This window comes from Rattus norvegicus, chromosome 20, assembly GCF_021556685.1.
Source record: "Rattus norvegicus strain SHRSP/BbbUtx chromosome 20, alternate assembly SHRSP_T2T, whole genome shotgun sequence".
Lineage (NCBI taxonomy): Eukaryota > Metazoa > Chordata > Mammalia > Rodentia > Muridae > Rattus > Rattus norvegicus.
Window position 1 is genome coordinate 4102953 of NC_141553.1, and position 22689 is coordinate 4125641.

Here is a 22689-nt window from a genome sequence, read left to right on the forward strand (position 1 = left end):
GAGTTATGGATGGCTGTGAGCAACCATCTGTGTGCTGGGATCGAGACATCATCTGCATTAGCACCAAGTGCTCTCAACCCCTGGGCTATCTCCAATTCCTGGACCAGTTTCTAAAATAAACATAAATCTAAAGTAGACTCATCCCATCAACCCTCAATCTTCTCTAGAGGCAGCACCAGGATTCCCCAGAGGCAGGGAAGGACAGGGGCATGGGCACAGCACAGATCCAATAGGGCCAGATCTGAGATGAGAGCCTGTGGATCCCTTCTCTGTGTGGATCCTGCAATCCGGGGTTAGTAGGGAAAGATGGGGAGAACCTGAACTGAGGGCCCTTGAAGGAGGCAGGAGCTCAGGAGAGTTTAGTTCATCTGTGTAGCCCACAGTATCCCGAGAGCACAGCCCTTGTAGAGTCTGGTGGGACAAGAGTGGAAAAACACTTCCTACTCCTGTAACACTTGGCATCCACGGGGAGAGCAAGACAGGAAGCACCCACAGGAAAAGAATAGGCCCAGTCCTCCTCACAAAGAAAAACACAGGAAATAAACACAGAAGACAAAGCCACAGTCAGGACAGCAGCCTGGGCTGCTCATCATCCTGGGGAAAGGACAAGGATCTGGCATCCTGTGACCCTGTGATCACAGACGTGTGCTTCATAATGATGAAAAGAATAGAGCACAGAGATGACACAGCCAAGGAGTGACCCCCAAAGATGACAACACACTGAGCTCCACCTGGGCACAGCCCTGTCCACACTCAGCTCCCACAGCCCCACCCTGTCCCACCAGACACACAGCTTAGTGACACAGATTCTGGAAGCTTCTCCACCTGCCATTTATTTAAAAGAAAACAAAACAAAAACAAAAAACAACCTCTAAGTATTCTCAATCCAGTAATTTAAAAAGCAATCAACACTTGTGTCAAGGATGTGAACAGTCAAGTTCACACTCAGATTCTTATTCTCAGTGTAGAAGTGAGGAGTTGCAGTTCAAAGCACCACTGAGTGATAGGGTGCAGCTGTCCCCAGCCCCCAACCCCAGGCTGGACCAGCAAGGTTGAATGTGGAAGGGAACACAGGCAGTGCAGGGACAGGGTCCAGGTGTGCAGGGCGGGCTGGGCTCCACAGTTCTTCACACTGAAGCCATAGAATCACAGGGAACTTCAAACACTGGTGTCTAAAGAGAACTGAGGGCTCTGGATGTCACAGAAGAGACCTGAACACATCGTCTGTCACTCAGTCCACTCCAGGCAGCTGTCTTCATGCTAGAGAACAAGAGTCACAAACCATCACTGTGAGGACAACAGCCCAACAACCCTCCACTCACAGGAGATACTGGGAGTCCATGAAACCCAGTCATGTCCACATTGTCCCTCCCCAGTCGGAGACCATAGTGTCACCTTTACAATCTGGGAGAGACACATTAGAGCTCTTGGAGCTGTCCCTGTCTAGGGTAAAAGAAAACATGTATATGTATAATCTATACGCGTTTATGTTTCCGTATATGTACATAAATGTATGTATGGATTAATATCATGGTACAACTGAGGCCCCCAGAAGATTTCTCTGGAGGAGCTACTATGGATTCCCAGAGCTCCCCACATCTCCAGCTTCACTCCAATACCCTCAGGGACACTCCCACCCCCACACTAACCTGGAGCAGGGGCATAGTCTCCTCCTTTCCCACCTGTGAGAAGAAAAGCTGTGAGAGTTCAAGGAAGACCTTGACAGGAGAAAGTTTTCAGAACTGACAGAGGACCCAGGTGGAGACAGCAGCAATGAGGGGTGTGACCTTGTTTCCCATTAATGAGCAGAGCACTCTTCTAAAGGAAGCTGAGGGGAAACAGACCCTGCCCTTTCCTACCTGTGTTTCTCTTCCTCACAACAGCCAACACAGCTCCAATGATCACAGCTCCAATGATGGCCACAGCAGAGATGGCTCCAAGGACAACATAAATGACATTGAATTCCATGTTGGAGTCAGTGGATGAAGGAGGCTCTGGGAAGAACAGGTACAGGAAATGAAGGTGGGGGTCATGACCCCAGCTCTCAGCCCTGACCAGCTCAGGGTCTGCAGAAGGCTCCAGCTTTCCCTGACCCCAGATCTGCACCCACACCCTCCTTACCCCATCTCAAGGTGAGAGGCTCAGGCAGCCCCTCATGCTCCACAAGGCATGTGTAATTCTGCTCCTTCCCAAGAGGCACCACCACAGATGCCCACTTCTGGAAGGTTCCATCCCCTGCAGGCCTGGTCTCCACAAGCTCCATGTCCTGGGTCAGGTCCTCCCCATTCAACTGCCAGGTCAGGGTGATGTCAGCAGGGTAGAAGCCCAGGGCCCAGCACCTCAGGGTCACATCACCTTCAGGTCTGGGGTGAAGGGTCACATGTGCCTTTGGGGGATCTATGTGGAAGATTTAAGAAATCACACAGTTAACAAGACAAACTGAAATCTACACAAGACACAGTTAAGTCAATGATGACACTGAACTGTGTGTGTCTGACACTTCAACTGTCATCTCACTAGAAAACTGCAGGGAGAGCTGGTCCCCTCAGCACAGAACTGCACACTTTCCTGAGAGACTCAGAAGCTAAAGGGAATCCACATGAGCCAGTGGGTCAACATGGCTGTCCTTATGTGATGTTCTATAGCATGAGGTGGGTGGTCATAGAACAGAAGAGGGAATGGAAAATAATTGATTTAATATGTATTTGCAGACAAACACTGCCTGGAAGCAAAATGATGCTTTCAAAAAAATAAAAAAAAGAAAGAAAAGAGAAAAAGAAAGAAAGAAAGAAAAAAGAAATCCCACAATTTATATTCCTCCAGGGTACCCCACAAGGGCTCATGGGACCATTCTCCACTGTAGGAATAGAGAGAAATGGGGTGTGGAAGAGAGGCAAACCCCACATCAGGGAGGGATCTGTGAGAATGTATTCTTTGGAAAGTTCTAGAAACTGGGGGAACCAGCCTAGTGCAGTGGAGTCCATGTCTCCTCTGAGGTAAAGGAGACTTCTGGTCCTGAGGTGTAAGGGCTGACACACTCAGCAGGACAGGAGTCAGTGTCCTCAGAGAGTGGGTGTGGGCAGAGGACCTGGCCTGGGAGAGGCCATGGCTGACAGCAGGGAGCCCCTGCTGTTAAGTGGGGAAATTCTCTCCTTCCCTCCTGAGAGGGGCTCACAACTCTCCAGGGAGAAGGCTGGGTCCTGGGAGAGGCAGTGCAGTCACTGTGATGAGGGATCAGGAGACCCAGGGACACTGTCTCCCCTCTGAGACAGGGGCATCACCCTTCTTAGGGTTTCTTCTTCCCCAGGACTGAGCCCCAGCCCGAAGGCAGGGAGACGAGAAGCCCCCCGACCTCGCACCTGAGCGCAGCAGCGTCTCCTTCCCGAGTTCCAGGAATCTGCCGAGCGACTCCACACACTCTCCTTCCAGGTTGGCCCTGCGTTTCTCTGCATAATGAGCCCGCTCCCACTTGTTTCGGGTCATCTGCGCAACCACGTCCGCTGCGGCCCACGTTTTCAGGTCTTCGTTCAGGGCGATGTAATCGCGGCCGTCGTAGGCGAACTGATCATACCCGCGGAGGAGGCTCCCGTCCGACCCCACGTCACAGCCAAACATCAACTGGAGTGTGTGAGAGTCTGGGGGACCCCGCGGTCAGACTCGGCCCCTCCTATTCCCCGCCCACCTGCTCGCCCCGCCCCTGCTCCCGCCCACCTGTGCCCCCGCCCACCCCTGGACTCCTCAAAACGGAAACCGAAACGCGCCCTGGTGGGTTCTGCTCCCGAACTCTCAGATTTGGGATCCCGGACCTCTCCGACTCCTGTGGGGACGCTGAGAGGTAGTGACATCAGGCCCGGGGTCACTCACCGCCCTGGCTCTGGTTGTAGTAGCCAAGCAGTGTCCTCAGGTTCACTCGGAAAGTCTGCTCCTTTTCCTTGGCTCCCTGCGTCTCCCGCTCCCAATACTCCGGCCCCTGCCGCTCCATCCACCGCGCCCGCGGCTCGTATCTCGGATTCTCCGCGTCACTGTCGAAGCGCACGAACTCCGTGTCGTCCACGTAGCCGACTTCCATGAACCAGGGCTCCCCGAGGCCCGGCCGGGACACGGCGGTTTTGAAATACCGCAGCGAGTGTGAGCCTGGGGGCGGCGCGCGGATGAGATCCTTACCTCCTCCCGGGACCCCGGGCGGGTGTGGGGGCCGGGCGGGGAGCAGGGCGTGGGGCTCCGGACTCGGGTGGAGAAGCGGCGGAGGGTCTGTTGTGCGAAGCCGGGACTTGGCTTCCCCTGTGCCGCCCCCGCCCCTCCCCGCAGAGGCCATTTCCCTCCCGACCCCGCACTCACCCGCGCGGGTCTGGGTCCGGGCCAAGGCGGCCGCCAGCAGCAGGAGCAGCAAGGGCGGCGCAGTCACCCCCATCCGAGATCCCGGACGCGTGTGAGACAGACTACAGGGACTTTACAACCAACCCAAGATCGCGCTACCCAGTGGGAGGTCAAAGCGAATCAGATCGCTAGGAGCTGTAAAGAGGGTTGTGGCTCCAGGGCAAGAGAAGGGCAGGGTTGTGCTGCAGGAGAACTCAGGGAGCAGAGAAAGGCCCTTGTGCACCTCTGTGTTAGGGTTTCCATTGCTGTGATAAGACCCCATGACCAAAAACAACTTGAGGAAGAAAGAAAGGATTTTTTTCAGTTTCCACTTCCACATCACAGTCCATCATTGAAGAGATTCAGGGCAGGATCTTGAGGCAGGACTCTAGAGGTAGGAGATGAATCAGAGACCATGAGAACCATTGCTAACTACCTCGTTCCTCATGGCAGCTCAACCTGTTCTCTTGTACAATCCACGACCCCAGCCAGGTTACCTCCAGTGGGCTGAGCCCTTCCATATTCATCGTTAATAATAATTTTAAAAATGCCACATACACTTTCCTAAAGGCGGCCGTGGATGGATGCATTCTCTCTACTCAGGATCCTGTTCCCAAATCTGTCTTGGTTTGTGTCAGGTTGACAAAATGCAAACAGCATCGCTTCCTGGTGCAGGGTGGCCCAGTGAGAGCTGAGGGAGGAGAATGTGGATGAGCTCCTCCCCCTGACCTACCCTCTGGATGGAGGACCCAAGGTAAACAACAGTTGGAATGCAAAGAAGGGGTGGGTTCCCACCTCATCCCTGCCCCTCAGTCCTGAGGACTTGTCTGTCCCCTGCCTGTTGGATGCTGCTGTTGATATAATCACAGGAGACACTGATAAAGTCAAGCAAGTGGGGGGAGGGGAGAAATAGGGACATTTTCTCCCTCAGAGCAGGCCAATCTGATTGTGGAGGGACTGAGGAGAGGTAGGTAGGTTAGGCATACATGCATACATATGTACATACATACATGCATGCATATATATGTACAACATGCATACATGCATGCATGCATACATACATATAAACATGCCACAACATCAGACACACGCACAGAAAGACAAACACACAGACAGACAGACAGTATTAAAAGAGGAATGAGAAGAAGCACCCTTTCACTCTTTGAATCTTTACAATTTCCATCTTTGCTCAGACTTCATGCAGCTTCAGGTCCTGCTCCACCAGACACCTGCCCAGCTGGGCAAACATTCAGGGTGACCCTGGGAGGCTTCTTAGAGTTCTCGCATGGATCAGAGGGCTAAGGGATGTTGCAAAGATCACAGCACAGAACAGGCTTCATGTGAGAGATTTATTGGGGGTGGCCAGTGGGTGGAAGAGAAAAAGAGTTGTTTGCTAAGACCTGGGCAGGAAAAGGTGCACTACTTGTGGCCACAGTGGAAATGTGTCACAATTGGTGGCTGGTGATGATGTGGCGTCTGGCACTGAGGGTCTGAGAGCAGGCTGGTTCTGGAATGTGGGTGGTAGTTTGTTACAGACATCCCTTCCTCTTATTTACCATGTACAGTGAGAAAATAGGAAGGGGTGATCCATTAGGCCTCACAGGGTCATCATACTCTTTAGACTGCCTCCTGCTCTCTGGGGTATGGCAATATCTCCGAGGACCCAAGAAAGCTGGGAAGCTGGGGAGGTTCAAATACAGGAGACTGTCCCCTCACTGTCCAGGCTCTGCAGGGCCATCTGCAACTGACGAATGCAGATTTGTCTTTAAGTTGAACCATCATGGGGCAGGTGGTTTTGACCTGTGTGGCACCCGGATTTTGAGGAAACACCTGGAGCTAGCATTTCCCTGAAGCACATCTGTATAGATAATGATCAGAAGGTAAAGTTAAGTAAGTTAGAAGAAATTTGTTCCTTAGGTGATCCTTTGAAACTTTTAGGCTCATTAGTTGGGGGTGGGGTATCCCAAAACCTCAGAGAGGAGGAGGAAACCCCACCCTTGGGAATAAACTGAATAGGCAGGAGGTGAAGCAGGATGTTGATAGACAGTACTTATCTGGAATCCATTTGACCCGTGAGAGTTGGATTCTTCAAAGCTTAGAAGAGTTTTTTATGTTTACAAAATGAGATAAATTTTTGACATGCTAACATACCACTGTGTAATCTGTCCTGAACGTCACATTGTAGAAAAGGCAACAGACTCACGCCTTTGAGTTGTAGTAAAAGCATGGGGACCCCAAAATGACTTGGAGTTAAAAGCATGAGCACTCGGGGTTGGGGATTTAGCTCAGTGGTAGAGCGCTTGCCTAGCAAGTGCAAGGCCCTGAGTTCTGTCCCCAGCTCCGGAAAAAAAAAAAAAAGAAAAAAAAAGCATGAGCACTCTTTCTTCTCTCCAGTACACTTGGTGTGTACAGATTGGACTGGCATTTTTTAGCTCAGTAAGAAGCACATTTAAGTCTGTACTTAGAAGTATAGCATACCATAGGAAATTCATCATCTTGAGCTTGTGACTGTAATAGCAATCGCAGTTTATCATAGTTAGATCAATAACTCATCCGAGCTCCACTGATGAATTTTAAACTCTGAGCTTTCTAGGCCTAAATATAACAATAGCATAGAAAAGGAAGAAATATGAAACATTTTTCATTTTTACATACCCATTAAATCACTTTCTTAGACCTTTACAAATTGCATTTGCACACCTTAAAACACCTCCTTAGACCTTTATAAATTGCAGTTAAAGCACTTTTTCAGACCTTTATAAGTCCCATCCACAGATCTCAAAGCACAGTTTTAAGAGTCTTGCAACTTAAGCTTTCATATCCTTAGAACCTACTTAAACTTCGCAGTTTTTTCTATCCAATTACTCACCACAAGATGCAGGTGGTTGGTTACTGAGAGCAATCATTGTAAAACATCTTCCTTTACAAAAAGGGATAGTAAGAAGTTACATTGAAATCTGTCCCGTGGATTTATCTCTTCTTAGAATCTCGCAACCATGTGATCAGTGTCTGGACACAGTAGCAACTCTAGGAAAGTGGCCTATGATGTTTACACAGGGAGAGAACTGAGCAGCACCTGAAGCCCGTGTTGTTGCTTGCGGTTCAACTGACAAAACTCTTCCTAGTCAACACCATCAGAGCTCTGAGGAGCGTGAATTTCACCTGAGTAAGCAGGAAGTACAGACCAAGCAGCTTCCAAATCTCTTAAAAGTGACAGACTTCTCCCTTACCTGGACAATCACTGAAGGTTCCACTGTGGGAGTCTTGATTTCAGTGCAGGCAGAGGACCAAGGGCAGCTTCAGTTTTCCAACGTCTTAAATGCCATATTCAGCAGATCTCTACAGAGTTTTCAGGGCTGTAATAGTAAGGTATCTGACCTGAACAAACTTCCCTTGTCTCTAGTAACTTATTTTGTGCTTAACTTTGGAAATATACATAGGAGCTTAATAAACTGTATTCCTGTTCTTGACGTGCATTGTTAATTGTCCTCAACAGTTTACAGTAAGTCGGTAACTTTCCTAAGATTCAGATTTTGCAACTTTGTCTCTGTTAAGTTTGACCCTTTGTAATTTGAGGTGAAGCTCCTTTATCATCCAAATAAACCATAAATGCTGTAGCCTTAGTCCATAAGAGCCTGGTGTCTTTCTTTTATCGCACAGTTTTTGTATGACTCAGTTTCTCCAATAGCTAAAGCCCAAGAAGGTGAACAAGGACACAAAGCTACACAAATGTCACGGTGACACTGAATAGACCTTAGAAATGTATAACGTATTACTCAGTATACCTTATTTCTTTATCAAATATAACTGGTTGGAGAGATGACTCAGAATTGAAGAGCACTGACTCTTCTTCCAGAGGTCCTGAGTTCAAATCCCAACAACCACATCTAAGGCAGGATGGTCTGTAATTATGGTTCCAGGGGTCTGTCACAATCGCAAAGGCATGAATGCATATAATGCTCATATAACATAAAATTTTAGAGTGAAATGCCTACCTTCTTCATCCAGCCTGTCTTGTGCTTATCTACACTTTATAGCAGCTTGGTGCTCAGCAGTTAACAAAGGTGGAGGAGTTTAGACAAACATCTTAAACCAGCTTTTGATAAGCCAAGTAGACATTCAAAATCTTAAATTTTTATAATTACATACACTATATTATAAAGCAGAGTCCAGTCACAAATATAGTACGTTGTAACAAATGTATCTTTAAATTGTTATCTTCATAGAAAAATGTATGCCAATCAGAAATCCCTGAGTCTTATTGGTACTTCTTTAGTCTACAAAGTGATACAATGATATACATAAGCTCACAAGAACAAAGAAGTTTTACCGTTATTATGGCAAGTGGTCATCTGAAGATGATCCTGAACTCACAGGGCGTGGACTCTTTAACCATAGTAAAGATGGCTGCCAATCATATGGAAGCGTATATTTTGATGAGGTCATCAGCCAAGATGGAGGAGAGACACATGGTCTATCTTAAAACATCTGTTTCCGTGGTATGTTGCTTTTAAAAACAAAAGCTCATTGTTTTCATCTTACCAATGAAGATGAAGGGGCCAGATTTTGGGGTGAAAACCTGCTGGCTCAACAAGGCAAAGAAAGACCTCCCTACTCTACCAAGGCCTCAGAAGGTAAAAGCTCCTTCTCCACACCTTCACTTCCCTCCACCTCAGTCTCCCTCCTTTCTGCTTCCTGTGTTTTCCTATGTCCACTCCTGCCTTCTGATCCCATGCTCGGCCTCTTGACCTATGGCTGATTTTATTTAACACCGTTTACAGAAAGCTGTTGGAGAAAAGGTGTGTGTAAGTCTGAGCTGCACCACAACAACCTGTCCACACTGAACAGAACGCTCTTGGCTTAAAGGCGTCTCTTAGGGCTGTGCAACTCCTCAAGCAGAGACAGGATTTTCCTGTTCCAAGTTCACAATCTTGGGCTACACAATGTGATCAGGTATCTTGCAACATTCTCCTCTTTTTGTCTGAACAGTTGCTGTTTTTCCAGCATCAATAAACTATATACTGTCGGGTAACCATCACATTCACAATGTCCAGTCCACTTATTTGAATTTGGCAACCTTGGAGAAAGTGTTCCACTCTCTATCCAAGCTCGGTGAGTCCAAAGGTCTGTACACAAATCACTTTCTATCAAAACTTACACTTATCAACCTACCTCTTTTTAAATCTTAAAACAGTGCTGGAGAGATCGCTCAGTGGTTAAGAGCACTGACTGCTCTTCCAGAGGTTTCTGAGTTCAATTCCCAGCAATCACATGGCGGCTCACAACCATCTGTAATGGGGATTTGATGCCCTCTTCTGGTGTATCTGAAGATAGCAACAGTGTGTTCATATAACTAAAATAAATCTAAAACAAATTAAAAAAAAACCCTTAAAACATTTTTAAATCCTAAACAATTTAGGTTTAACTGTGAGAGTTTAGCTATCTAGTCTTCAACCCCATCAGAGACCTGAGAAGAATAAATGTTATCAAAAGAGACAGGAAGTGCAGAACAAGCAGCTTCTGAAAGCATAGGAAGGACAGAGACTGCTGGCTCCCTGGACAGTCACCCAGGGGTTTCTGGAAGTTTGGAGCATCCATGTCTTCAGGCCACTGGCCCAGAGCATCTGACAGATTGTTCTGTGAACCATGAGGGACTTCTTCTCTACCTAGTCTTGACAGAGTTCAGCATTTGCCTTCCTGTGCTTTCTTGGTCCAGGCTGGACAGTATTCTGTCAGCAGTTGAAGGAAGGACAGTTTCTTGCCCAGTGGCAGCCACATGTGAAGCAAACTCTGTAAGGAGGTTCTTCAGTGCTCAGCGTATTCCTTGAAGTAGTATGGCAGTGCTGCCAGGAGCGGAAACATCTCATTGTAAAAAAATTAGTCTTAAATTAATAAGACATCTTTAAATGTTATATTCAGTAGATGTCTGAGGTGTTTTGAAGACTAGTACCTAACAAAACCAAACAAAAGTTTGATTAAGTATTAATTAGCATTTTCCCAATTTTCTTAGTTTGTAATAGGCGCTTTCAAAAGTGCTAGTACTTCCCATTGCCTTGCTAAGAAATTCATAGGTATCATAATGCCATGTGGTTGATACATAGTTATAAGTTATTATGTTGTAACCAAAATATAATGTTACTTTTGTATCAATATCCAAGGATCTATACCAATGTAACCAACTGTAACCTTAATTTGAATCCATACACAAAGATCTATACTAATGTAATCAAATAAACCTCAGTTTTGTTTCAATTCACAAAGCTAATATAATCTTGTAAAAATATACAATAATTTTGTATCAATACACAAAGTTGTATTTAAGAATAGACTGTAGGTTGGGGATTTAGCTCAGTGGGGTTGGGGATTTAGCTCAGTGGGGTTGGGGATTTAGCTCAGTGGGGTTGGGGATGTAGCTCAGCGGTAGAACGCTTGCCTAGCAAGCCCAAGGCCCTGGGTTCGGTCCCCAGCTCCGAAAAAAAGAAAAAAGAATAGACTGAATTATTTACCCATCCCCTACTATTCCTATGTTACTCCTGTATCCCCTTCTGTCTTCTCAGTAGTGAAGCTGTCCCTGCCGAGCTCTCTACACTGCGGGGCTTGGTTGGGTTTCGCAATCTCAGGATTCGGGATTCCTGAGTTCCAAGTTCTATACAATGTTCACATCACTTTCCTCTGAACTCGGGGATTTGAATATCCTGAGTAGTGTGCAGTCTGTGGCTGGTCGTTGGGTGACTTTGTCACTGTAGCAGCGATCCCGTCTATGTAGAACACATCAGTCAACCCAAAGGCGCCCACTCTTTGCCCAGGACCTGGCAGCCAAGGAGGCATGGGGCAGTCGAGCCCAGTGTTTAGCAGTAACACAATCCAGGTGAATTTGCCGTTGGTAGGCCGTGTCATCCTTCTTCTTGCAAACCTAAAAGGTTACTGTCAGGAAGGCTAGACAACCTGAAGATTTTAAATGTCCTAGCCAGCACATCTCAGAAAGTTTGAGAACCACAATCTCTTAAGGACATTCGAGGTACACAAACTTTGTTTCTAGTGACTTCCTTCAGACTGAGACCTGAAAACACACACAGGAACAAGATGGAGACCATTTCTAGAATTAGTTCCTACCCCGTATGACTACTGGTATGATGACGGAGAGTTTCTGTACCCACAATATTCTTATAGAATATGAGGTAATAATTATACCTTAACAAAGTCTTAGACAATAAAGGAAAACCAAAAGATTGTGAGATCGGTGGCAATCGGCTGGTCCCTTATAGTCTGTTTTTCTCTGCCCCATACCAAGTGGTTCTTCTGATATGAGATGAAGATTTTGGAATTTCCTTTAACATGCATGTGTGGGTTTAGAGAGGGAGAGACCCACACTCCAACCCCAAAGCCAGCTTTAGTGTTTAATTGGATTGAGGTCACCTAAAGACCATTTGCCACCTATGTCTACAGAAGGCAGAAGAGACGAGATGAAGGTGGGTAATACCACTTGGCCAATTGGTTCCTTTTCTTGGGCCATTTTTCTTGATGAATTGTCATTTCTCTTCATTTGCCCAGTGGTCTCTGGATTCCTTAGCTGGATGCTTTTATTCTCCTGGAAGGACAGAAGCAATGTCCTGCATGAAGCCTAACTCTCTGTGATCCCCATTTTGTCAGGTTCTACCTTTCCTAGCCTTTGTGGCGATAGTAAGAGTTTAATCCATATACCTACACGTAGAGTTGAGTCAAATACACTAACATGTAGGAAATGCAGATTAGCCGTTATGGATGTTATATAATCAGTTAGTTTTTAACTCTGTTCTGTTCTTTATCGGTTTTAACCTATACCCAATGACCTTACAAACCCTGACACACTTTATAGCATAGTCGTAAAGAGATGCCTTGAGAGAAGAACTCAGAGAAGTAGAGATAAAACATTTTTAGGAATGGAAAATAGAGACAGTACAGAGCAGAGAAAGTTTGGATATGAGACAGGCGGGGGTCGCATCTCTGCGCAGGGACAGCTATTATTAGGAAGAATTTGGAAATTAATTGCAGCAAATTTTTGGACATCGATCTGTACTAAGGACCAGCTGTTGTAGTAAAACCTGGTTCCACAAATGTAGAGACAGGGTTATAAAACCAATCTCCTGTAGAGGGAATTCCTATAGCTCTAGGAGGTGGCTCTCCAGCCATGTTCTGACTCCTCAGAGCACACCAGCCTTGTTGCTAACCCTAGAACCACCCACATCCCACTCTGTGAGTGAGAGGCATGGAAACTCACAGTGTACAGCCTCAAGGGAGAACAGAGAGAGACAGACCAGGGAGCTGGAGAAAATCGAGCTCAAAATGAAACCTAACCCAGGGGGAAAGTCCTGCAGTGATGGGGTACGTCTACCCCCACGAGGATCAAGGCTCAAGGAAGTATTGGGCCCGACTGAGAAGGATCACTAACAAGTTTCTGGTGATGGATGGAGGGTCTGTGGTGGGCAGACTGGAGATAAGGTATAAAGACCCCGTGTAAGCTGAGGTCCTCCAAGGGGACAAGGAGGACCACACACCCAAGGATAGCTAATCAAACCATGGCACTAAGGTTTGGGGCTTTTTGTGGCAATCATAAAGCCAAGGAATGCCTCAAAGATCACACACCCCTCCCCCAACAGACCTTGGGAGTAAGATTTACTGTGTATGGAGGGTCATATAAAATAAAGGCTGCCTCTGAGCAAGAAGGGAAGGGAAAGTGGGTTCAGGCAACAATGGTAGTGTGTCGCACTTGTGGCTGGTGAAGACTTAGCCGCTGGTATTGAATGTCTGAGTGCAGGCTGGGGGACCCCTGGTTCTAGAATGTGGGTGATTCTAGGTTGACCAAAAAGGCTGGTCTGCTCGGAGCAGACCTGGAGGCTGACATCAGCAGAGGGACAGCCATGGTGCCTTGGGTCTGGTCATAATGAGCATTAGGGTCCAACTGGCTTCTAGGTGAGGTGACTGCTGGGTGGATGGGGACATAGATGACAGAGACTGGGAAATGATACGACGTGTCTTAGACACTGTTCTAGTGCTGTGCAGGGCCACCATGACCAAGGGTGTTTTTAAAGAGAAAGCCTTTAATTGGGTCTTGCTTATGGTGTCAGTGGCTTAGTCTGTTCTCACCATGGTGTGGAGCATGGCAGCAGGCAGGCAGGCAGGCATGGGGCTGGAGCAGTAGCTAAGAGCTCATCCTCATCTGCAGGCAGCAGACAGAGCAACACTGGGCTTGGCAGGGGCTTCTGAAACCTCAAAGCCTGGTTCCAGTGACACACTTCCTGCACCAAGGTCACACCTTCTAATTCTCCTAATCCTTTCATAGTGCCCCATTTCCTGGTGACTGTCTTCAAATATCTGAACCCATAAGGGCCATTCTTATGCAAAGCACCACAGAATGTTCAAGATTTAAGCCTCAACATCTCCACCATCAGGGCAGACTGAAGTGGAAGGTATGGAGGGGACCCCATGTCTGATGCCCCATCCTGTGGAACACAGAAGGAAGCTCAGTTTCTTCAGTGACCTCAACCTGGGAAAGCAGTGATGGCAGCAGGTGGCAGGACTCCTGTGACAGAGCCTGAGCACTTTCCAGCCTTCTCTAGGGCAGGAGTGGACACTGGGGTGCCCTGGAAACAAAACATGAGACCCTAAGGTATCCTGTTCCCTGGATGCATGGGTCCTTGTTGGAGCAGGCAAACGTTTGTGCAAAATGTCTTTGTCCTGTAAACCCTGTGTGTGCAAAGCTCCTGTGGAATTCTCTGGGTGAGCTCAGCTGTCAGTCCTCTTCCCAAACACTCCTCACAGGGCAGTCCTCCTGGTCTGCATTTTCCCAGGCAGAGCCCTTAGTTGTCATAGGAGTGTGGGGATGCAGCCTTTCCTAAAGGAGTGCTCACCAGTGCCTCTGACTAAGAGCAGCAGGGACTGTACATTTTCTCAGTACAGAACTGCACATTTTCCTGAGGGGCTCAGAAGCTAAGAGGGAATCCGCATGAGCCACTGGATCAACATGGCCGTCCTTATGTGGTGTTTTATAGCATGAGGTGGGTGGTCACAAAACGGAAAAGGGAATGGAAAATAATTGAGGGTGGGGTAGTAGCCCAAGGCCTGTTGGTGCTTCTGGCCCAGGGGTGGCATAGTGTCTCAGGTGAGGACTGTTTTTACCTCTCCAGGAGGGTGGCACACGCCACAGGCCTGGGAATGGTATAGCTCTGTGTACTGTCTTGAGGGCTGCCATGGGAGAATCCACACAGACTCTGAGATTTTCTGTGTTGTCCTCTAAGTGGCTGTCACAGTCCTTTGAGAGTGGAGGGCCTGTAATACCTGCACCCATGTGTCGAGGCAGGGGTGGACCTGGTTCCAAAACAGACCTTGTCATTTACATGTGACCCATATCCTTCCCACTGCCCTCTGCCCCACCTCTGTATGAAGTTTCCAGAGCAGTGATTCTCAACCTTCCTGAGACCCTTTAATTCAGCTCTTCACGGTAACCCCAACCATAAAATTATTTTCATTGTTACTTCATAACTCTAATTTTGCTAGTGTTAAGAATAGTAATAGAAACATCTGTGTTTTCTGATGGTCTTAAGCAACCCATGTGAAAGGGTGCTTTGGCCCCCAAAGGGGTCATGACCCACAGGTTCTAGGGTGAAGGATCAACCTTGACCAAGTTCTTTGACTTTGGGGACATTCTCTGTGTAGCCCCAGGTGTCCTGGAACTCACTCTGTAGACCAGGCTGACGTCAAACTCAGAGATCCTCCTGCCTCTGCCTCCCAAGGGCTAGGACTAAAGGCGTGAACCACCATCACCTGGAACCTTGACCAAGTCTTAAACAAAAGCCAGGCTGGTTTGTAGACCTGCAGTCCTGGTAAATTCGGAGCCCGAGGCACTGGTGGGAAAGGCTGCTTCAGTTACAGAATAAGCCCAAGGCCAGCCTGGACCCCATCCTGAAAGTAATGATCTGGGACATAGGTGAGTGGCAGGAAGCAGTCCCCATGTCCCATCTACACCATGGGAGGTGAAAGAAGCTGTCAGGGAAAGAAAGGGTAATTTGAGGTTCTTTCCTTTACCCTATACACCCCAGGGCCTTGGCTATACTGGGCTGGAGGACCCTAAGCTCACTGAGACCTGGCCCTGGGAATCCATGCTGCTTTCTCACTTGTCACAACTTTCCCACCTACTCCACCACCCCCTCCAGGTGCCAGTTCTGGGGCTCCTAGGCTCCTGGGTTCACCTCACAGCCCTGGGTTTTCTGGAACTTGCTCTGTGGTCCAAGAATGCAGACGTCCGCCCTCCTGCGGACTGGGATTAAAGGCATTTAATCCTAAAGAATCCCGGAATCCTTTCTTGGGGTGGGTCCCATCAAACTCAGCAGGTGTGCAGCTCAGTGAGGACAGGGTCAGGAGGTGGGGAGCTCATATCCCAGGCGACAACAACAACAAAAGAAAGAGAAACTAACGCTCCAATGCGGGGACTGTGCAGGGGATATCCGGTTCCTTAGTGTGGCCCTTGTTCAGTGTGACCCAGACAGCTTCGGGGGCACGTGAAGCCGCAGACCAGCAAGCAATTCCTGCAGTCTGGAGGGACTTTTGGTACAGTCTAGTCCATCCCCAGGACCCTTGGGAGCTGCGATGCCGCTCAAGGCCGCCAGGCGGCAGCAGGACACTCGAGTAGGAGCCTGTCCAGGTTCAGATCACCTAAGAGGCTGTGAGCTTTGAAAGCTGGAGAAGGCTCCTCATACCGAAGCAGCCAGGAATTTCCCCTTCACCCCAAATCCTCTGTTTTGCGGTTTTCACCGATCCTTATGATCTTCGGGCTGAAACACAGATTGCAGCTCTGGCTCCTCCCCTGAACACACACAGACACACAGACACAGACACAGACACACACACACACACACACACACACACACACACACACCCCTGACACTTGGCATGCTGAGGTGAGGCAGGAGGATCCAGACTTCAGGGAGTTAACTCCAGAACACCAGACGGAAAAGGTAAGACAGTCCAGGAGTATAAGAGTTTCAGGGGGCGGTGCCCAGGTTACAGGAGAGAGAAGCATTGCCCGTTCGCTAAGTGGAAACTTCTGGTTTCTTTGGAAAGTCAGTTGAGTCAGATGGGTTTTGCTGAAGGAGACACAGGTGAAAAGATGTCATGATAAGGCAGACACGTGACAGGACATGTGATAGGGCAGGTGACGGGACACGTGATGTTTGGAAGGAATGTAATTAAAACTCAACAGACAGCCGACCAGGCTGCATGCTATGGCTGTCTTACCATTGCTTATGGGTCACCGTTTCGCCTGATTCCATAGAGTGAAATGCACCAAAAACTTCTGGTGATTTGCTGGTGGCTTACTGGCTGCCTCTGCAGTGGGCTGATGGGGCAGAGTGGAAGTTTCAGGATATGTCGGCTGATACAGAAGACTCAAGTGGAATTTCGATGAGGCATGACTCGTGGAGGACATGTGCTGTTTGGAGGGAGAATGAAGAGGACACAATGGACAGTGGGGGCGGCTTGCACAGCTGGCTTTGCAGCGCTTCCTTGGTCTCCAGTCTTCACCTTCCCAGAGCTCTGCTTTGTGGATAGAGTCACAGCACAGAACTTCTCCTGGCTTCCCTGCTGTCCTGCTCAGTCCTGCTGACTCATGCCGATTTGGTGGAGGCCTGGCAGTTTCTGCTGGCTTGTGCCACCGCTGATGATACGTGTCTGCCATCCTGACACTACGGACCTGGACGGCTGCGTACTGTCAGTTAGAGATTGAAGTTGACCCCAGGAACTACTACACAGCAAACAGCTCAGCCTCCCAGCTTCTTCTGAACTGACCAGCCATTGCTGATTCTTGTGAACTGAGCTGCAGATTAATTTGCCCCAGAGTACCATTTCTAAACAGGCCCACCTCTCCAATATCCTCATAACACTTCTTTTCCATGTCCTTTGGTGGGGTTTGGATGAGAAGGGAGGTTACATATTTAAGAATCCCATTACTGAAAATAGGTTTTGAAAAGTCTAATCCAGTTATCTCAGCTGTGGATGTGCTTCTGAAAGTTCAAAAAAAAGGCACTTCCTATACCTCAGTTCCCTGACACTGGAGAGGAGAAGCAGAAATCACCACAGCAGCATGGCCACAGGGAGAGCCCAGGGCAGCTTCCCGACCCCGTCATTAGCAGCTAAATCAAGTGGGTGGGAGGAAATGTAGTGACTCATCTTGTGCACTCTGCACTTTAGAGGACCCCACTTGAGTCTCTGATCTTCAGCCCTGGGGGCTCATAATCCTGGGGACAGGACAAGGCTCTGGCCTTCCCTGTGTCCTTGTGATCACAGACTCTCCCCATGTCTTCACAGTGATGGAGAGGGCACAGCCTGGAGGTGACAGAGCTGAGGCCTGAGCCCATCAAAGACAAGAACTGACTGAGCACACCTGGGCACAGCCCTGTTCACACTCAGCTCCCACAGCCCCACCCTGTCCCACCAGATACACAGCTTAGTGACACAGATTCTGGAAGCTTCTCCATCTGCCATTTAGTTTTGTCAAAAACAAAACAAAACCCCCAAACAAAAAAACCTCTAAACATACCATTCAAAAAGCCATCTACACTTAGGTCAAGGATGTGAACAATCAAGTTCACACTCAGATTCTTATATTCAGTGTGAAGTGAGGGGCTGCAGCTCAGGGCAGCACAGAGTGACAGGATATAGATGTCCCCACCCCCACCCCCAGGCTGGACCAGCAAGGTTGAATGTGGAAGGGAACACAGGCAGTGCAGGGACAGGGTCCAGGTGTGCAGGGCAGGCTGGGCTCCACAGTTCTTCACACTGAAACCATAGAATCACAGGGAATTTCAGACACTGGTGTCTAAAGAGAACTGAGGGCTCTGGATGTCACAGGAGAGACCTGAACACATCGTCTGTCACTCAGTCCACTCCAGGCAGCTGTCTTCATGCTGGAGAACGAGAGTCACAAACCATCACTGTGAAGACAACAGCCCAACAACCCTCCACTCACAGGGGATTCTGGGAGTCCCTGAAACCCAATCATGTCCACATTGTCCCTCCCCAGTCGGACCCAGAGTCACCTTTACAATCTGGGAGGGACACATCAGAGCTCTAGGAGCTGTCCCTGCCTAGGGTAAAACAAAACATATGTATATGTATATATGTAATATGTATATGTATGTGTGTGTATAGATTCATATCATGGTACAACTGAGACCCCCAGAAGATTTCTCTGGAGGAGCTACTATGGATTCTCAGAGCTCCCAGCATCTCCAGCTTCACTCCAATACCCTCAGGGACACTCCTGCCCCCCACACTAACCTGGAGTAGGGGCATAGTCTCCTCCTTCCCCACCTGTGAGAAGAAAAGCTGTGAGAGTTCAAGGAAGATCTTGACAGGAGGAAGTTTCCAGAACTGACAGAGGACCCAGTTGGAGACAGCAGCAATGAGGGGTGTGGCAGTGTTTCCCATTAATGAGCAGAGCGCTCTTTTAAAGGAAGCTGAGGGGAAACAGACCCTGCTCTTTCCTACCTGTGTTTCTCCTCCTCTTCCTCACAACAGCCACCACAGCTCCAATGATCACAGCTGCAATGATGGCCACAGCTCCAAGGACGACATAAATGACATTGGTTTCCATGTTGGAGTCGGTGGATGGAGAAGGCTCTGGGAAGGACAGGTTCAAGAAATGAAGGTGGGGGTCATGACCCCACCTCTCAGCCCTGACCAGCTCAGGGTCTACAGAAGGCTCCATCCTTACCCCATCTCTGGGTAATCGGCTCAGGCAGTCCCTCATGATCCACATGGCATGTGTAACTCTGCTCCTTCCCAGGAGGCACCACCACAGATGCCCACTTCTGGAAGGTTCCATCCCCTGCAGGCCTGGTCTCCACAAGCTCCACGTCCTGGGTCAGGTCCTCCCCATTCAACTGCCAGGACAGGGTGATTTCAGCAGGGTAGAAGCCCAGGGGCCAGCACCTCAGGGTGACACCACCTTCAGGTCTGGGGTGAAGAGTCACATGCACCTTTGGGGGATCTGTGTGGAAGATTTAAGAAATCACACAGTTAACAAGACAAACTGAAATCTACACAAGACACAGTTAAATCAAGGATGACACTGAACTGTTTGTGTCTGACACTTCAACTGTCATCAACTAGTGAGCTGCAGGGAGAGCTGGTGCCCTCAGCACAGAACTGCACACTTTCCTGAGGGACTCAGAAGATAAGAGGGAATCCACATGAGCCAGTGGGTCAACATGGCCGTCCTTATGTGATGTTCTATAGCATGAGATGGGTGGTCATAGAACGGAAGAGGGAATGGAAAATAATTGGTTTAATATGTGTTTGCAGAGAAAACCTGACTAGAAGCAAAATAATCCCTTCAAAAAAAAAAAAAGGAAAGAAAAATAAAGTAAGAAGAAAAAGAGAGAAAAAAAAAAGAAAAAACAAAGAGAAATCCCACAATTTATGTTCCTCTGGGGTACCCCATAAGGGCTCATGGGACCATTCTCCACTGTAGGAATAGAGAGAATTGGGGTGTGGAAGAGAAGCAAACCCCACATCAGGGAGGGATCTGTGAGAATGTATTCTATGGAAAGTTCTGGAAACTCGGGAGAACCAGCCTAGTGTAGTGGAGTCCATGTCTCCTATGAGGTAAAGGAGACTTCTGGTCCTGAGGTGTAAGGGCTGACACACTCAGCAGGACAGGAGTCAGTGTCCTCAGAGAGTGGGTGTGGGCAGAGAACCTGGCCTGGGAGAGGCCATGGCTGATAGCAGGGAGCTCCTGCTGTTAAGACAGGAAATTCTCTCCTTCCTTCCTGAGAGGGACTCAGAACTCTCCAGGGAGAAGGCTGGGCCCTGGGAGAGGCAGTGCAGTCACTGTGATGAGAGATCAGGAGACCCAGGGACACTGTCTCCCCTCTGAGACAGGGGCATCACCCAGCTGAGGGTTTCTTCTTCCCCAGGACTGAGCCCCAGCCCGAGGGCAGAGGAGGAGAAGCCCGCGGCCCCCGCACCTGAGCGCAGCAGCGCCTCCTTCCCAAGCTCCAGGTATCTGTGGAGAGACTCCACGCATTCACCCTCCAGGTAGGCCCTTCGTCTCTCTGTTTCACCAGTCTGCTCCAACCTGCTTCGGGTAATCCATGCCACCTTGTCTGCCACCGTCCACTTTTTCAGGTCTTCTTTAAGGGCGATGTGATCGAGGCCATCATAGGCGAGCTGATCATACCCGCGGCGGAGTTTCCCGTCCGATCCCAAGTCACAGCCAAAGATTCTCTGGATGGTGTGAGAGCCTGCAGGACCTCGCGGTCAGCTCCGCCCACCCACCCAGGTAAACCGGACCCAGTAGGTTCAGCTCCCGAACCTCGGACTAGGGACTAGGGATGTCTCCGCAGGGTGGTGTGGGAACGCGGAGGGGTCTTGACCCCCGACCCGGGGTCACTCACCGTCCTCGTTCTGGTTGTAGTAGCCGCGCAGGGTCCTCAGGTCCATTTGGAACCACTGCTCGGTTTCCTGGATTCTCCGTGTCTCCTCCTCTCAATACTCCGGCCCCTCCCGCTCCATCCACGTCACCCGCGGCTCCATCCTCGGATTCTCCGCATCGCTGTCGTAGCGCACGAACGGCGTGTCGTCCACGTAGCCGACGGCAATGAAAAGGGGCTCCCCAAGGCCGGGCCGGGACACAGCGGTGTAGAAATACCGCAGCGAGTGTGAGCCTAGGGGCGGCGCGCGGTGAGACCCCGACCTCCTCCTGGTAACCCGGGCGGATGCGCGGGCCGGTTGGGGAGCAGGGCGCAGTGTTCGAGTCCCAGGTGGAGAAGGGACAGAGGGTCTGGTGTGCGACCCGGGGACCCGGCTTCTCCAAGGCCGACCCCGCCCTGCCCCGCAGAGGCCTTTTCCCTCCTGATCCCGCACTCACCCGCGCGGGTCTGGGTCGGGGCCAGGGTGGCCGCCAGCAGCAGGGGCAGCGTGGGGTGCGCCACCTCTGCCATCTGAGATTCCAGACGCTTCTGAGTCTCCAGGGCTGCGTGAACTTTATAACCACTGTCTGAGGCGAAGCTGATTGGTTCACAAGGATCGCAGCACACAAATGGGAGTGAGATTTGCCAAGGCGTCATCCAGGCAGAAGGAATCAACAGGTTAGGAGCAGAAGTGAAACTGGGGAGATGGGGAATCCCCAGCCCCGCCACTGATCTCATGGAAGCAGACTAAGATTTTGTCCGAACCCTGTGCTACAGGGCAGAGCACTGTTTGTCACTCTGTCTCCGAGTTCTGACACAGAAGCTGCCTGGATACCAGGAGAGACTTGCAGGCCAGGCTCCCTGTGTCCTCTCCTCCACCCTCTTCTTCCTTCTTCTCTTCAGAAGTCAGATCATGGAGTCTTCTAGAAGAAAAGCCACTTCCGGGAATACAATCACAACACAAGCCTTGTGGATGCAGTGGAGAGACGCTTCTCCTTTAAGAGGAGGCACTGGTCTGCAAGCCCCATCCAGACCCCACAGAGACCAGGCTCTGTTTGCCTGCATGGGCAGCTCACACTGCCAAGCCTGAGTGCAGGACTCTGATCTGTAAAGAGGAGACTTTGCCTCTTCCCTCAGGATCTGTCTTCTGAACCTCGGGTTTAGACCCAGACTCCTTGTGTTTATTCCCAGAAGATGCATCTGTGGCTCCAGGTGGGTGCGTTTTACAGGGATCTTCATTCTTAGTCCTGAGAGGTTTCGGGGGTAACAGCTGAGAACTCCCGACCTGATTTGCAAGCAAAAGGCTGAGACATTAGGAATAGTGAAAGTCGGTTTTTAAAAATTATATATATAAATTATAATTTATATAAAAATTATATTATATATAATTCATAAAGCACACTGTAGCTGTCTTCCGACACCGGAAATGGGCATCAGATCTCATTACAGAGGATTGTGAATCAACATGTGGTTGCTGGGATTTGAACTCAGGAGCAGTCATTGCTCTTAACCACTGAGCCATCTCTCCAGCCCAGTGAAAGTCTTTTAAAACCTCAGTGCACACACCAGTGGCACACATCCTCCATCAAGGCCACACCTCCCAATCCTCTCTGAACATGGCCTCAGCTGGATTTGAAGGATTCATTCCCATGAGCCTGTGTGGCTGTTGTCATTCAAACCAGCACAGCAGTCACTGTGAAGTGTAAGAGGCCAGCAGGGTTCTGGAGATGTGTCCAGTGCAGGCTGAGGGAAATGCCCTCACACAGGCCACTCTGCTGAGTTAGGTCTCCCCCTTTGCCTCTATCTCCTCCTGCTCAGCCCCTCTGTGTCTCTGTCCCTCAGGTCTCACCCCATCCGTGCCCAGCTCCCCTCCCTCCTGAGCTCTGCA

The 22689-nt window shown here is 49.3% G+C and overlaps 4 protein-coding genes and 2 long non-coding RNA genes across 20 annotated transcripts in view; 2 read left to right on the forward strand and 4 right to left on the reverse strand.

The window, feature by feature from the left end:
• The window catches only part of RT1-CE13 (RT1 class I, locus CE13), a 211699-nt gene that overhangs the window by 22300 nt on the left and 166710 nt on the right, over window positions 1-22689 (reverse strand). The window lies entirely within an intron of this gene.
• Window positions 808-4431, reverse strand: LOC147998514 (RT1 class I histocompatibility antigen, AA alpha chain-like). Of its 12 annotated transcripts, none has more exons than XM_087598522.1 (8): window positions 4339-4431; window positions 3865-4022; window positions 3360-3635; window positions 2122-2397; window positions 1860-1994; window positions 1650-1682; window positions 1396-1443; window positions 808-1260 (listed from the first exon to the last, which is right to left on the reverse strand). In XM_087598522.1, the coding sequence occupies exons 2-8, from the start codon at window positions 3980-3982 to the stop codon at window positions 1256-1258; spliced, it is 891 nt and encodes a 296-aa protein (XP_087454648.1). In that variant the 5' UTR covers window positions 3983-4022; window positions 4339-4431; the 3' UTR covers window positions 808-1255. The 12 variants fall into 12 exon arrangements, with proteins under 12 accessions (XP_087454648.1, XP_087454644.1, XP_087454645.1 ...); XM_087598518.1 differs by having other exon boundaries at window positions 3865-4134; XM_087598519.1 differs by lacking the exon at window positions 1396-1443 and having other exon boundaries at window positions 3865-4134.
• Window positions 808-22689, reverse strand: part of RT1-CE10 (RT1 class I, locus CE10) — a 40924-nt gene continuing 19042 nt past the window's right edge. The window contains exon 8 of the mRNA XM_087598642.1: window positions 808-1260. The gene's annotated coding sequence lies outside the window, so the exon portion shown is untranslated. The remainder of the gene's footprint in view (window positions 1261-22689) is intronic.
• Window positions 4338-7985, forward strand: LOC147998515 (uncharacterized). Its single transcript, XR_015645536.1, has 3 exons — window positions 4338-4884; window positions 5610-6612; window positions 6726-7985. It is a non-coding gene; the product is annotated as an uncharacterized LOC147998515 (long non-coding RNA).
• On the forward strand, window positions 16422-19005 carry LOC147998516 (uncharacterized). The gene is made up of 2 exons (XR_015645557.1): window positions 16422-16531; window positions 16939-19005. It is a non-coding gene; the product is annotated as an uncharacterized LOC147998516 (long non-coding RNA).
• On the reverse strand, window positions 17953-21352 carry LOC147998517 (RT1 class I histocompatibility antigen, AA alpha chain-like). Of its 4 annotated transcripts, none has more exons than XM_087598654.1 (8): window positions 21260-21352; window positions 20787-20944; window positions 20358-20633; window positions 19103-19378; window positions 18877-19008; window positions 18667-18699; window positions 18426-18473; window positions 17953-18293 (listed from the first exon to the last, which is right to left on the reverse strand). In XM_087598654.1, exons 2-7 carry the CDS (start codon window positions 20830-20832, stop codon window positions 18457-18459), a joined length of 780 nt encoding a protein of 259 aa, XP_087454780.1. In that variant the 5' UTR covers window positions 20833-20944; window positions 21260-21352; the 3' UTR covers window positions 17953-18293; window positions 18426-18456. The 4 variants fall into 4 exon arrangements, with proteins under 4 accessions (XP_087454780.1, XP_087454779.1, XP_087454782.1 ...); XM_087598653.1 differs by having other exon boundaries at window positions 20787-21056; XM_087598656.1 differs by lacking the exon at window positions 18426-18473.

What these genes read in the sequence shown, in the direction of transcription:
- LOC147998514 (XM_087598514.1), bottom strand. Translation starts at nt 4,411, where the DNA reads ATGGGGGTGACTGCGCCGCCCTTGCTGCTCCTGCTGCTGGCGGCCGCC. An exon ending in CTACAACCAGAGCCAGGGCG is followed by an intron (nt 3,636 to 3,864) that starts GTGAGTGACCCC and finishes GGGGTCCCCCAG; the next exon opens with ACTCTCACACACTCCAGTTG. An exon ending in GCCTCTCACCTTGAGATGGG is followed by an intron (nt 1,995 to 2,121) that starts GTAAGGAGGGTG and finishes TGTTCTTCCCAG; the next exon opens with AGCCTCCTTCATCCACTGAC.
- LOC147998517 (XM_087598654.1), bottom strand. Translation starts at nt 20,832, where the DNA reads ATGGACCTGAGGACCCTGCGCGGCTACTACAACCAGAACGAGGACG. An exon ending in GGAGGCGCTGCTGCGCTCAG is followed by an intron (nt 19,379 to 20,357) that starts GTGCGGGGGCCG and finishes TCTTCCACACAG; the next exon opens with ATCCCCCAAAGGTGCATGTG. An exon ending in GCCGATTACCCAGAGATGGG is followed by an intron (nt 19,009 to 19,102) that starts GTAAGGATGGAG and finishes TGTCCTTCCCAG; the next exon opens with AGCCTTCTCCATCCACCGAC.